At 42.9% G+C, this 15252-nt stretch overlaps 2 protein-coding genes across 2 annotated transcripts in view; both read right to left on the reverse strand.

The window, feature by feature from the left end:
- The window catches only part of zgc:101810 (uncharacterized protein LOC493612 homolog), a 6516-nt gene extending 3342 nt beyond the window's left edge, over positions 1–3174 (reverse strand). Inside the window, exons 1-4 of the mRNA XM_042069289.1 lie at positions 2891–3174; positions 1631–1741; positions 638–796; positions 150–279 (exon numbers count right to left, since the gene is read on the reverse strand). Of these exons, the coding sequence (XP_041925223.1) occupies positions 150–279; positions 638–796; positions 1631–1741; positions 2891–2938 (448 nt within the window). The 5' untranslated portion in view covers positions 2939–3174. The remainder of the gene's footprint in view (positions 1–149; positions 280–637; positions 797–1630; positions 1742–2890) is intronic.
- A 1643-nt stretch (positions 3175–4817) lies between these two features.
- On the reverse strand, positions 4818–9732 carry six7 (SIX homeobox 7). The gene is made up of 3 exons (XM_042069344.1): positions 9152–9732; positions 6180–6343; positions 4818–5735 (listed from the first exon to the last, which is right to left on the reverse strand). The coding sequence occupies exons 1-3, from the start codon at positions 9557–9559 to the stop codon at positions 5540–5542; spliced, it is 768 nt and encodes a 255-aa protein (XP_041925278.1). The 5' UTR covers positions 9560–9732; the 3' UTR covers positions 4818–5539.
- Positions 9733–15252: the final 5520 nt, after the last annotated feature.

Genomic DNA, 15252 nt, shown 5'->3' on the forward strand with positions numbered 1-15252 from the left:
TCTTCTTTTAGACAGGTTTTAGTCTCATTTAAAGTTCAGGTTTGCCAGTTTGTTCATAATTTGAAGTCGTGTAAATCCCTGATGAGACCCTGGTTATTGATTTATTTTCACAGCACATCCAGTAAGGAGGGGTGTTGCTCGCATCTCACCTTGTGCGTAGAGAGTAAGCACGGCCTGGATGGCGACGTAGATGCCGTGAAACTGGTACGTCTCGAACATGACCTCCGTGATCTTCTGCCTGTTCTTCAGGGGGTTCATGGGAGGCTCCGTCAGCAGAATCTAAAGAGAAAAACACAAGAACCAACACGCGACATGTTTAAGATGAATCAGTCTGATTGCTGATATGAGAAAAGTAGTAGCAAAAATAGTGGTAAATGAAATAGCATTAATCTGTTATTGTGAGAATGTGTTTGGTATGCCAGAGTCCTGCAGAATTCCGGTGTTCTCTCACTGCAACAGACGACCATGTATAGGCTACTTACAGGATACTGTACTCTGTACTCTACTGTACTGTACTCTTTGTGGTACAGAGCGATAGACAGTGATGGAGAAACAGACATGTAAACAGACGGACACTGTAAGGACTTGAATTTCCCCTTGGGGATCAATAAAGTATCTATCTATCTAGGACGTGCACCTTGCAGTCGGGCGGGCTGATGTTGAGGCGGTCAGGGCCGAAGGTGTGGTCCCACAGGTGGAGCATATCTTCCCAGCAGCGCACCATGCCGTTCTCCATGGGGTAGGACACCTCCAGCAGCTGCCGCAGCTCACTGGCCTCCTCCCCCACCATCAGGTCCTGCAGAGTGGAATGGACAGGATAGGCTTTACTGTCCCACGGTGCCATTATGGCTTCCAGTAGTCAAAATTACAATACACATTACAGTATAATGACATAATGATAAATTATATATGCATTCTGTGTTATTCTATCATTTGTGTACTAACTGTGAAAGGATGTGTCGACAATCAACAAGACACAAGGTAGAATAATTTAAAGGCAGATTCAGAGTTTGTAACTTTGTAAGCGCAGTTATAGCAGAAGGCATCTGAGAACAGTTTGGTCTTAAGTCTAGATGTAAAACTGGCTACGGTTGGGGCCTTTTTGATGTCATCTGAAAGTTGGTTCCAGAGCTGAACCGCATAGCAGCTAAAAGCTGCTTCACCATGTTTAGTTCTAACAGCAGGTTTTATTAACAGGCTTTTCTATTGAGACCTGAGAAGTCGAGAAGGTGTGTACTGCTGAAGCATGTCTGATAGGTATTTAGGTCCTGCTCCATTTACTGATTTATAAACAAGCAGTAGTACTTTAAAGTCAACTGTAGTGACTGTACTACAAACATTCAAAAGCAACTACAATCAAACATGGACTATCCATTTATATCAGACAAGAAAATAGGAGAGCACACAGCTCAGGATAGACATGTGTGATCAATATTTGCCTCCCTATATACTTGACCATAGCCTCGCGGTGGGAGCCCTGTAGCCTACTATGCATGCAGAACTACAGTGATTGATGTCTAACTGACGTCAGGCTTATTGTGCAAGTGTAAGGATAAAAGAGGGACTGAAACAGTTGGTCTGAAACCAGTGACTGGTCAGAGTTGTCTGTCGGGGTTTACCGTGTGCTCACCTTGATCTCGATGTTGCCCACTTTGGTGGAGGACCGAATGGTGGGCCGCCCGACCATGGCGGGGAAGATGTGCTCAGGAAAGTTGGAACCCGCAAAGCCACATTTGACAAACTGTGGACGAGACAGGAGAAGACAGAAGGTGAGCTGATGAGATGACCCTTTAGATTACTGTAGCCTTAATCTGGCATGGTCCAGATTGGATCTGCTCCTGGGTCTGCGACTGCTTGGGCCTCGTCATACATCCACCACACTAGATGAATCACTGCATCTCAGTCATGGCAAAGGAAGTGAATTGCAAATCAGTTTCACCACTTTACACAGCTGGATTCAGTTGTTATTGCACACCACTGTATATCAGAAAGCAAAGTGCAATTAATGGCGTCAGTTTCAATTATTACATATCTCTGTGCCAGTGAGACGCATTTACCTCATTTGAATTTTTGCAATGAGGTTAATAAGCCTACTGGCATCATATGTCTGGTATCAACAATTCCTTGGGACAAATTATTTTGCAACTTGGCATTAGGTGTGATGCTGCACAACCTCATGCAAGAACCAGGTTTACACACACTAGTAGTGGATGCAGATGAAGGTAGAAACGGTCACTGTTGTGCTAAGAATGACTCAATGAAGGAAAGGATTATTTCTTTTTAGAAAAAAGCTGTTCTGACATGCCCATGCACCTACAGCACATTCCATAGCCCGGGGGCGTTCACCACATTCCATGTCAAAACACAGTATTGGGCAAAAGCAGGTACTGCTGTCAAACTGAGCTTAGAGTTACTATACGGACAGCAGACTATACGCTTTTTTTTTCTTCAGTGGTTGGTTTCACATTAGAAGCCTACCTCTTCCTGTTAGCCAATATTTTGCCCTGTATGAGCAGTGCCTTTTAAGGATGAACGTATGAGAGAGAATGTCATAATCGGCATTGTAGGCTAAAACAAGTCCAGACAGATGCGCGCAATGGCACACGCCCTGTGGAAAAATCACTCGTTCACTTAGACAAATGTGACTTAAGATAGTAAAAAACGCATTAGCTCTGTTGACTTTTTCCATAGTTTTTTTGTTTTTGTAAATAAACAATGCACAGAGTGTTCATTCGAGGAACCTTCTTTCAGAAAAACACAGACATGTGATCTGATTTCACTCACTCAAATGTTATGCGTTTGGGTCGATATTCAAATAACAGAACGTGGGAAAACGTATATTTCAATACGCTTCATGTTTATATCTGGATGAGAAGCGGTTCAAACTTACCCCGGTCCCATTGTCGCAAACGACCACTTTCCTCCCTTCGCTGTCCATCTCAACCGCACTTAGCCTGGCCTGACCAAGACTCAGGTAAGACGAACAATTTCACGATAATGCCGCTCAGAACAAAGCTCTCTCCCACGACCCACAGACGCAGTGGACACTGCCGAAACCAACACCAAATGATATTTTGAGTGCATGCAAGAATGTTTGATTGTATGCAGAAGTATCCAGACCCCGGCCAGATGCACCTCACACTACCGGTGTGCGCGAAGGTGGGCGGAACTGCATTTTGTGCGGAACTAGGTTACTCTCTTTAAACTTTGCAGCTCACAGTCTAGGTTTCCTGTCTACTCGGGTGTGAGTAGGTCTGAAACGACTAGTTATGAAAACTTTCTATCCTGACAATTAAATGTTTACCTGTTACAGTTATTTTATGTAATTATCTGTGTGATATTGAGCAAACAACTACTTTTGTTGTTGTTTGTTTGTTTTGTTAAAGTTTTGTTTGTGTGTTGAAAACCTTGGAAAAAAACATCAACATTCACAGACAGGCACAGACCCAACACTTTCAGATAAAAAATAATATCATTTATTTCAAATGTACACATAGGACATAAAAAACTCCCTTTTTCAGACAACTCCCTCATAAAAATCATTGTATATGGGCATATGTAGGAGGTTTGATCAGTGTGTCACTCATTTTGTTAGGCAGGCAGGAGAGTGAGTTGAGTCTGCCCACAAAGTTTAGGCACGTGAATGGAATTAAGACCAAGCTGTGTGGCCTTAGGAGCACCTCTATGCTCTTACAGAATTTTCACCTCTTTTTCCACTCTTTCTATCCCTCTATCTTTATCTCTCTTAGTGCGTTGTTTTTTTTTTCTCTCTGTTTGTCTCAATTGTCTCAAAGTAGCAGTACCCAGTGACTTCATCTAGACTGAGAAGGTCGAAGGTCAAAGTATTGACTCCGAATCTGGGTGTGTTGTGTAATCAGGTAGCAGCAGCATAACATTTCTACCTAAGAATGTACGGAGTATGAGGTAGCATGTCTATGACTTGTCTGCAGTGTTAGGGGTGCTGAACATTAGCCCAGTGGACCACAGACAGACATACCATATGTATGTTTAGAGATACATTCCCCAGACACACATACTGCACATGCAAATGTGTGCACCTCAGAGACACACTGCCAACATGACAAATTGTGGAGTAAATGCCCAACTGAAGATATACACACACAACGTTGGGATCTAGTCAGTCCTACACACAGTGCTAGCTCTGTGTTTAAACTCTACATGTGATTAGACCAAATACCCCACCAGACAATGCCAGCATTAATAGTTTCAGATTAAAAAAAAAAAAAAATGATGTTCTAAAAAAAAAAAGATGTCCTAATTCATGTGAAGGCGCATAGTCTCTTACCACTTCAGATATTTCTGAGGGACATGGTGTCTTTGTAATAATCAGTCTATGACAAATTGTAGAGAGTATGCTCTCATCTGCAGTGTTCAGTTGCAGCTCTGGTTTAACAAATATTCAGTCACATTATGGGAATTATTAGACATTATTACATTATTATTTTATCCCAGCCGGATTAAATCTGAGCTGCAACCAAACAGGGGAAGCACTGCATAAGTCAGAGCACTGCACAAGTCCTAATAAAGACATGAGAAATCCATTCACCAGACTGGTTGGTTTGGCACTTCTCTTTTGCCTAAATCAAGTATGAAGGATACAGTGATGATAGGAAGAGTGAGAAAGTGAGTCGAAATATATAGACCCTTTCAACAATAAAAACAAAAACAATGCTTGAACGTTCTATTTGGGCCCCAATCTACTTCCTCTGCATTAAGATAACATATGGAATGTTAAAACGGAAGTCTTGTGGGGCCAACTATGATGCTGATAATGGAACTCTCTTGAAAGGGTCCATAGAGATAGATAGATAAGGAATATAAGATGAGGAATAATGATAAGGAATATAAGATAACAGATTTGTTGTGCAGGCCATTAAAGGCTGGTGAAAATCGAAACTGTTAAGACTAAAAGGATGCCTGGCGACATGTCTGGTGTTTTTGTTTCATATTAGAGTTTCCCTTTAACAAAAACAAAAGAGAGTAGAAATCAAAATGTATAATACATAACAACATTCATGGACACAACATGATCACAACAAAACAGATGTTTTTGAAACAGTAGTGCTGTTTTTTAAAATGTCATTTTGAAATTGCGACAGAGTGTTTTGGATTTCCTTGATGAGTTCTCAAGCCTATCAAGTTACAATAAGTGCATTTAGTTCTTTTGTGTTTTAAGTTCTTTTCATCTGTAATTATCCATCTCACCCTGAATCATATTCAGTTTCTCCCAATATCAGAGAGCTGGTAGGAGTATGTTTGTGAGTTCAACAGAAACCAAGAAATCCATGAGAGTTCATAACAAATTCTCTGACCACCAGACCCCAGTCTCTTTGAGGGTTGGGTCTCTCTTTTGGTTCTGGAACCTCTCTCTCTCCTGTGGTTCCTCTTTGGGTCTTTGAAGGACCCAATGACAGGGTTCCTTCATCTTCCTTCGCCTGCCCAGACTGCCTGAAAAGCTTGATTTTGGGAAGGGCCCTGTAAACAGGAGGCCGTGGGGTGTGGGTGGTGCTGGGTCGTCTCAGGGCTCAAACTCGCTGTCGCTGCTGACGGAGATGTCCGGTGTGGAGGCGCGGGTGCCGCGGGGGCCGGTGCCCGAGCTGCAGTCGCTGGCCAGCGGGCTGCCGTGGCCGCGCTGCGGGGAGGACAGGTGGTGGTCCTGCGAGGAGCATTCCGGAGAACTGCCCGAAGGGTGGAGGCTCGGATCCTGCTGCAGTCTGGAGGGGGGAGAGAGAGAGAGAAACAGGAGAAGAAAGAAATATTTTAGATTGTTTTTTATAGATTATACAGAAACGATATGTAAAATATACATATTAGTATTACAATATGCAATATGTATTATATGTCATATGTCATATTATTGATTATGTTTAAACTGCATGAAACGAGACGCAGGTCCTGTCAAAATGTGTCCAACTGACTTTGCATTGGTTGGAGTTTGTAATAAGCTGGTGGAGCTAAAGTATGATAAGGGGTACTCGGTCGAGACATTACAATAGCGTGGAGCAGAAGAGTGTGTGTGTGTGTGTGTGTGTGTGTGTGTGAGTGTGTGTGTGTGTGTGTGTGTGTGTGTGTGTGCGTGTGTGTGTGTGTGGTCGGAGGGGAATGTCTTTCGGATGTCAGCAACAGAGGCTGCTGAGATGGCTTTGGGGAGCACCCACCTGTTTTTGGCGGAGGCAGCGCGGTCCCTCTGCCGGCGGTTCTTGAACCAGTTGCCCACCTGGGTGGGCGTGAGGCCCGTGGCCTGGGCCAGGTGGCGCTTTCGGGACGGGTTGGGGTACGGGTCCTGCAGGTACCACTCCCGGAGCAGACTCCTGGTCCTCTCCTGCACAACATACACATGGCGAACATACATCTAATTAATTCACTGACTAATGCCATGTGAAAGCCAAGGTGCCATTAAACCAGATGGCATATTAAACATACAGCCTCCTTCTGCATGCCATATGTGCGATTTATCTGCAACTGAAAGGTTTCATAGGCAACAAAAAAACAGATAGCAATAATATTATGTGGAGGTTGAACAAAATAAATTATATTACAATTTATACTTCTGCGACTAAATGTTCCATGGGTATTGGTGCCCTATTGGAACAAAGCCCAAAGAGATAACCCAAATAACAGCTTAGACTGAACCAGGGGACAGGACTGAATAAGATACTGATAAGATCCAATCCACACTGAGCTCCTATCTGAGTTTGTAAGTACTTCAGGTGCACGACTAACCCAATCCAACCCAACATATTCCAACCCAACCCAACCCAACCCAGTGTCTCACGTATCCCCATGTTAAAATGGCACTCCTGTCTCATGCCACCTAATGAGTTCATCCTTTTACCCAGACACTGGGACAGGAAATGATACAGCAACTGGGATTTGTCTAGGATTGTGCAACCATTTAATGTTCATCAGGGCTACCTAGAAAGGGATTGGACGGCATTAGAGCCACACTGAAAATAATCAGCCTTCTCGTTAACTGGTATTTATAGACCACGAGGGCCCAGTGAAACATTTCTAATGACTGGTTCAGGATAAAGGAGGTTAAGGATCAGTTGGAGGCTAGATGAACAACAGTGATTAAGACACGTTTAGTGGGCCTCTGATTCCAATCTGATTCCAACTCCGACTGATTCCCCTGGAAAGCACTGCAGAGGGTGGTGAAAACTGCCCAACGCATCTCCGGTTCCTCGTTCCCCTCCATCGAGGTCATCCATGGCAAGCGTTGCTTGCGAAAGGCACGCAGCATCATCAAAGACTGTTCTCACCCCAACCACAGACTGTTCTCTCAACTCCCCCCCCGGGAAGCGTTACAGGTCTCTCTGCACCCGAACCAGCAGGTTCTGACGCAAACTGCATTTCATTGTCTTTGTCCTTGTACTCTGCACAATGACAATAAAGTGGAATCTAATCTAATCGAATCTAAAATCTCACACCGCAATACCAGCCCCTGACACTAGAGGATGCCAAATGTTCAGTTCAAGAGGGCTTGCCAGATCCACTCGCCTTCCACCGAGCAGGAGTCAGAGTTCCCCTGCTCCAGCCATGACATTGGCAAGGCTGCCATCACACAATCCTCTATAGAGGGGATTGTGACGAGGGTGACAACTGACACGCATTATCTTGTTTTCTCTGTATGGGTGTGGCTTGCTTCCTCTAAGGTCATAATTCTACAAAGTGGGACACAAGCCTGCTAATTCTATCCCTGCCACGCTCAAGACACAGACACCATGACATTACTTAAATGCACATGAATGAGCCAAAGTGAATCTAATCGGTCTGTTTTTCACAAATGTTTTGAGGTAAAACTTTGATATATATGACAACCACCAATAATCTGCGCAACTGTTTTAACTGTTTACAGTGGTCATATCAAGGCCAGCATACTTTTTCAAAACACTGCCCAGTCAAAGTTGCTTCATTTTTTTTAATTCTAAATGAACATTGGCCAATTGACTAGTCCAACTAATACATGTGGTGACCGTAAAAGGATGCCATATGCTGATCATGACAGAACCATACTTATGAGGGGCCACTATCAGGTGCTGGAAGACAGATACTAAGCACAGGTGTTGGTTCAGTCAAGAAGCTTAACCTGGTCAGCAGGACTCCGGCAAGGACATGGACAAAGATGTAAAGGTTACCAGTAGTAGGCCTACCAGCAGAAACGATGTAAGGGATAATGTATAGAACGCCGGTCATTATTGGGAAAATAAGTCCCAACAGGGGACTTATTTTATGATGACATATTTTGTTAATCTATGTCATGTTGCTCCATTGTTACCAGACTTGACCAACTATGGAATTTTTGGAGTATTTGTGACAACACAATTGCACACAAACAATACTACAGACTCGATATTCGTTGTGTTATGTGCCATGGGCTTCTGTAGTCTCAAGAATACTTTAGAGGAATTTGTTTACCCTACAATAATGCCAAAGCATTCTGAGTACATGCTTGCACCGGGTATCTACAGTACAAAGCTTGCCTGTTTACTCATAGGTGGTGTATTTACATCTCATAATCATCAGCTCTCATTAGCCGTGGTATATATAGGTTCTAAGTAATGGCATTATTCTCTCTGTATGACAGACAAGGCTCAGGTCGGATAAGGACCTATTAAAGCTCACTGTCTTACTTTAAGAGTCAGATGTTAAAGACTTGGTCACTAGGATTTAGGCAGCAACTAACACTGATTCTATAACCTCACAATTCAGACATCCACATATGGTCTATATAAGCAATTGGATTTGGAATATGGTGAGAAGGCCATATGGGAATAAAGGTTCTGCAGTTCTGACCTGTATTTTATCCCAAACATACAGTAGGCTATGTTTATGAATAAAGAGAGCATGTCCTTTGGTCTATTGATCCCTGATGAGAAAATGCTTGAAGATGTTGTTCTACAGCTACCACCTGCTAAGAAATCATTCACATATGTTTGTTTTGCTCAGACTTTCTGGAACTCATTATTAATGTCCATTTTAAAGATCTGCCAGATGTTAATCTCTCACCACAGCATTAAATGACTGAATTAAACAGTCACTAACTTTCTCTAGCCTAAAGGTTTGCGGAATTTTTTAATTCATCATATGTTTAGAAAATACTAGTGATGTAGACACGAGGGAAACTCACCTTGAAACAGTGCGTCTTCTGCTCGCCGTCCCAGATAGTGCGTGGCAGGGGAAACTTCTTGCGAATGCGATACTTCTCCACGGGCCCCAGCGGCCTCCCCCGCAGCCGTTCCGCCTCGCGGTAGTGTGCGTCCAGCCACAGGTCCTGGAGCTTGGCGTGCGACTCGCGCGTAAAGCGATGGCTCTGTAGGATCTGGTAGAGCGCCTCGAAGTTCCCCGTGTGGAACGCCACAAGGGCCCTGGCGCGCATTACCGATTCGTGTCGGTTCAGGGCCTCGCCTGACGAGCCCGGTACAGCAGCCGGTAGAGACCAGAGAAAGCGACCCAGACGCTCAATGTCCCCCGTCTCTTCCAGGTTCTCGCACACGCGAGCCACCTGCTCCGGTGTGAACATTGGCAATGGGAACATGTTTCGTTCAGTCCACCTTCACTTAGGCTAAAATCACCTATGCGATCAAAAGTTGTTTGAGAGCTCTTTTTTGACAGACTAAAGATCGGTGTAAAAGTTGCCTGAGCGCATATCCATTCACGACGAGACCGATGCGTAAGAAGGAAGCCTTAATTATAAAGGCTCCATTTCCCTGCTCCTCTCGGTAAAGCTAATCTCACTTGGTACTCTAAAGCGTGTTGAGCAAGTTCTAGTAAGAAAGAGGAACCATGAGTCAACCCGTATTTATACGGAGATACAATTAGCATCTTTGTAGTTGTTTTGAGAAGGATTATACGCCTCGGTCATTAGCCACTTCGCAGCAGGGAAGGAGAGAGGGGGGCAGGTGACTGCCTGATCAGCTTGTTAGACTAAGCCGAGGGATACATTAACTGTCAAGACCGCTAACAACAACGTGATTTAATTGGTTTGATTAATATGGAAACGGAGGACAGTAATTGCAAATGAGTGCGTGTCACCACTGAATATCTAAATGTAGATTAGGCCTACATGGTGACCTGTTGATTGGGAAAAGGTTATTTGAATTCGTTAGTGTTATTTTGAGATGGCAAGTGCTTGGCTAGACATACCTAGTAGGCCCTGGACTACTTATGAGGATAGCCCTACATTAAGTGAGATAAATGGCTATCCTGAAGTGTTGGGAATAAGCCTACCATAAATGTGTAATTTTCTTTTGACTAGTTATCTAAATCACCAATTGCATAGGTTAGATTTCTGACTTTGGCACTAAGGTAGCCTAACTCTTGTAGATATATTTACATGGTAATGAAGCAAGGATCCTGTGTGTGTTTTAATGAGGATTGCTCTCTGCCAAGCTCTTAGGTCATGACAATCAGTAGCACATGCAAGCATCCCTTTGACCAAGAACACACTTCAAGACACATGTTGTGCACCAACAAGGCTGACAAGTTAATGCCGTAGTAATTAAAATGGACAGTGTAACACCTTATAGCCCAACCTTTGGAATACATAACCCCGGGGCAACACGCTAGGCTATAGAGCTGGTGGATTGTCAGCTGCCCACCTCTCTCTCAGGGGTCAAGACATTACGAGTGATCTGGTTCAGTCCCTGCGAATCCTGACTAGTATTAACCGGTCCCTTGAGGAAACAATTTGCTTATTAATCCGGCTAACCTCAGACATCTGTTTGACACATTTGGCACAACAAAAGTTTTTTTTTCTCCAATCAATCCCCACACATTAATAAGGCTTTAGAGTGAAATAATTGAAAATGTTTGACTTTATTACAGTTTGACAAGAGATGTCTGGGGTTACAACTGGGGTACAACTGGGGTACAACTGGGGTTAGTCTTTGTCTGTGTAAAGTAAATTAGGCCTACAACTAAAAATGGAATGATAATTTCAGATCACATAGGGAGATTAGATTCTTCTTTCATTAACCTGTCTAAATGATCTTGCTGTATTTAACAAGGTTTGCCTGAGATTGTTTTGTTTAAGAGGTTGTAGTCAGGTAAAGGGTCACGCTTTATTATAAGGTGATGGGTTTAGCCATTTCTGATAATCTGTCTGGAAGGTTGTTCGTACAAAAGACCACATATTAGCCTATGAGAAGGAGATGGTGGTCTCCAGAAAATCCTTATTGATTAATTTGGGCAGTTCATTGAAGGTAAAGAATAAAGCTTGTCTGTATGCAGTTGAGTTTCTGAGAAAACATCCAGTAGGCCTACTAGGAACTTCAGGGTTGAAATTGTTCTATGGTATAATTTAACACTGGAGTTTAATTACATATGGAATAAGCAGAATATGGGCAAACATGCATTCTTAGACAATATATGTTAATTGTATTGTATGGTTCTATAGAAAATGCAATATTGCCATTGTGACAGGCCTGTAGTCAGGTCAGCATGAGCTTTTAGATTTTTTTGCATTTTCGTTCAAATAGTTTGTTTCTCTTTGTAAGGAATATTTGGGAAATTGGCTTAAATATTGTAATGCTATTTGAACAGATCAGGTCTCAGATAATGTGTCTATTACTGTATGTGTGTCTCCAATGGGTCCATGCTGCAGAAAAAGGGATGTGTACAAACATGAAGTAAATAAAAAGGAGAAGAGAGCACACATGTAAGGAGAAGAGCTCAGTGTGTCAGACACAACACACACACACACACACACACACACACACACAACACACACACACACACACACACACACACACAACACACACACACACACACACACACACACACACACACACACACACACACTGACTCAACCACCTCACTCTCACACATACACACATGCACACACACATACACACTTATGAGGGGCCGTCTAGGCCTTAATTCATACTTGGTCTTACACACACTATCATAATCTTGCACATACACCACTATACTCATGCACACTCACTATTATAGTCATTTTACATGTATGTATGAGAGGGTATAGTCGTGTATGTGAGAGAGTATAGTAGTGTATGTGAAGGAGTATAGTAGTGAATGTGAGAGAGTATAGTAGTGTATGTGAGAGAGTAAAGAGTATAGTAGTGTATGTGAGAGAGTATAGTAGTGTATGTGAGAGAGTTTAGTAGTATATGTGAGAGAATATGACTTCGCCAGACAAAAGGAGCTGGTAGCCTAGGCTATTACAATAGAATAGGCACCCCTCATGTCTTTGTAGCCTAATTTGCATTCGGTTTGCAGTAGTAGTTTAATATTTAGTCACATAGGACTTGGCTGATTTTTTCCTCGACCACTAGGTCTACACAAACATTGTTGACAGTGTAGGTCCCGCCCCTTCCTTGATTTTAATTGGCTACCTAGAGAGAAGTGACATTGACAAACCAATCAGGAACTGAGAAATCAAACTCCTTCCGTTTCATGCAAACTCCCTTTCGTTTCATGCAAACTCTCTCACACACACCACTATACTCTCTCGCATTCACCACTATACTCTCTCACATTCACTACTATACTCTCTTGCATTCACTACTATACCTTCTCGCATACACTACTAGACTCTCTCGCATACACTACTAAACTCTCTTTCGCATACACTATTATACTCTCTCACATACACTACTAAACTCTCTCGCATACACTACTATACTCTCTTGCATACACTAGTATTACATTACATTACATTTGGCTGACGCTTTTTAACCAAAGCGACTAACAACATGGTAAACAGTAAGTTTTGGAACAATTCTCACAATTTTAGGACAGTATACTCTCTCGCATACTAAACTCTCTCTCACATACACTACTATACTCTCTCACATACTCTACCAAACTCTCTCACATACACTACTATACTCTCTCACATACACTACTATAGTCTCTCACATATATGACTATACTATCTCACATACACTACTATAGTCTCTCACATACACTACTATATTCTCTCACATATACTACTATACTCTCTCACATACACTACTATACTCTTTACTCTCTCACATACACTACTATACTCTCTCACATTCACTACTTTACTCCTTCACATACACTACTATACTCTCTCACATACACGACTATACCCTCTCATACATACATGTAAAATGACTATAATAGTGAGTGTGCATGAGTATAGTGGTGTATGTGCAAGATTATTAGGCGGTTACACACTTTTGAGAGAAGACTGACTATCTGTCCAGAGACTAATTTAGCCCATATCCATATCGCAAGACAAAGAAAGTGATGTTGAGGGAATATACTAAATATACTAAAATACAAATTATACTAAATAAAACTTAATCTAAATCAATTCTAAAAAACAGTATCCACATAGTGGGTGATTAATCAATCAGGTGCGCTTGTAATGACTGAAGCAGGGACTGAGCCTGTGGTCCTCTGTGCATAAGGTAAGGTAAGGTGATCTTTGTGACTAACAACAACTAAGCTAGCAAATATTTGGGCAATATACAATAACAATATTCCGTCTACATATGTTTGCCCCTAACACACACAAATGCACCCCCCTCACACACACACACACACACACACAAACACTGACACACATACAAATACACGTAACATCTTCCAAGTATACCATGTTGGAGCCCCACTTGGTATAATTAATTAGGCTTAAACTGAGACTCTCAGCTTAAGAAAAAGAGCTGTTGATTTTTTGGTGTATGTGTGTGTGTGTGTGTGTGTGTGTGTGTGTGTGTGTGTGTGCGTGTGTGTGTGTGTGTGTGTGTGTGTGTGTGTGTCGGTGTCAGTGTGGGGAGGGGTGGCATTACCATCAGTGCCAGTAAACCCACACAAACATAATTAACAAGCAATGTGGGTGGAGAACTAATTAGTATTATCTCCTTATCAGCCTGCCCGATTCCTAAAGACAAGACGGTCAGGAACACACAAACCGTGCTTAATGGGGGGCACACACACACACACACACACACACACACACACACACACACACACACACACACTAATTCCCCCCACTGCAAATGAGTTGAGGCTAATTACCAACTCGTTTGCAAGTCAATGACCAGTATCCTCTCAGTAGCCTCTGACCTGTCCTAAAGCCGTCCCCCCCCACCACCACCACCCTGATTGGCCTAAGGGGTTGCGTGCTGATGATCTTCACCAAATAAACGACTGCTATACTTCCCCTTTGCCCCTATCCCCTTCTGATGGGGAGGGAATGACAAAAGCACCCCCACCCCCAAACCACCCCATCCCTTCAAAACACACATATACATTAAGTCAATCACAGACAGACTTATAGGTATTGGTATAGGTATACAACTTGGGTACACAGAGACACAGACACACACACACACACACACACACACACACACACACACACACACACACACACACACACACACGCACACACACAAAGTCACTCATGCACACAAATACACTCATACACTTACACACACACACTTATATCCACATAACATCATATCTCTCTATCAAACACACACACACACACACACACACACACACACACACACACACACACACACACACATATACACATACACATACATACACACACAGAGACATAGACATCTCTCCACACAAACATACACATCACTGACAGAAATCTCTCTCTCTCTTTCCCTCTCTCTTTCCCTCTCTCTCTCCTTCTCTCTCTCTCCCTCTCTCCATTCCACCCAAGCCCACCCTGAGAGGAGGGTGTAGCGAGCGCCAGACGGGGGAGCCATCAGAGAAACAAATATTGTCAGAGCCCGTGGGAGTCGCCTCTCCTCACCTCCCCAGCAGGGATGAGGGATCAGGGCCGACGGCCGAGGAAGGGGAAGTGTCGCTCTTTAACGCTCCTCAGGGTGTTTGTGCATTGGGGTATCTGATGGCGTCAACAAACATCAAACTGACTGGAGCATAATCCAACTCACTTCAGGATGTTTTGCGCAGCTGATATCTGCATTATTACCTGCAAGGTGGCCCTAAAACAGGTCATTTCTTTTACAGATGAATTTGTACTTAATCTCAAATGGCAAAATAAAACACAGTGCCCTATCCGAAGTGCAATGTCTTTTATAAAAATGGAGAGATTAAGTTTGGTTTAAATGATCAGATGCTGTAAATATGTGGAGCACTATTTCTACATAAAAGCTGCAGTCCAGAGGAATCTCATTCCAATGCATAATTGCTTTAAATGGGCTACTTCTATAGCTAATACTCGTGTCTATGAGTTCAAAACACTTTGTCACAAAC

Source organism: Alosa sapidissima, chromosome 18 (assembly GCF_018492685.1).
Source record: "Alosa sapidissima isolate fAloSap1 chromosome 18, fAloSap1.pri, whole genome shotgun sequence".
NCBI classification, from domain to species: domain Eukaryota; kingdom Metazoa; phylum Chordata; class Actinopteri; order Clupeiformes; family Clupeidae; genus Alosa; species Alosa sapidissima.

Bases quoted from the DNA above. Each gene is read 5' to 3' on its own strand.
- six7 (XM_042069344.1), bottom strand. From the start codon at position 9,559: ATGTTCCCATTGCCAATGTTCACACCGGAGCAGGTGGCTCGCGTGTGC. The intron at 6,344-9,151 runs GTGAGTTTCCCT...TATGTTGTGCAG, and splicing joins AGAAGACGCACTGTTTCAAG to GAGAGGACCAGGAGTCTGCT. The intron at 5,736-6,179 runs GTGGGTGCTCCC...TCCCCCCTCCAG, and splicing joins GCTGCCTCCGCCAAAAACAG to ACTGCAGCAGGATCCGAGCC.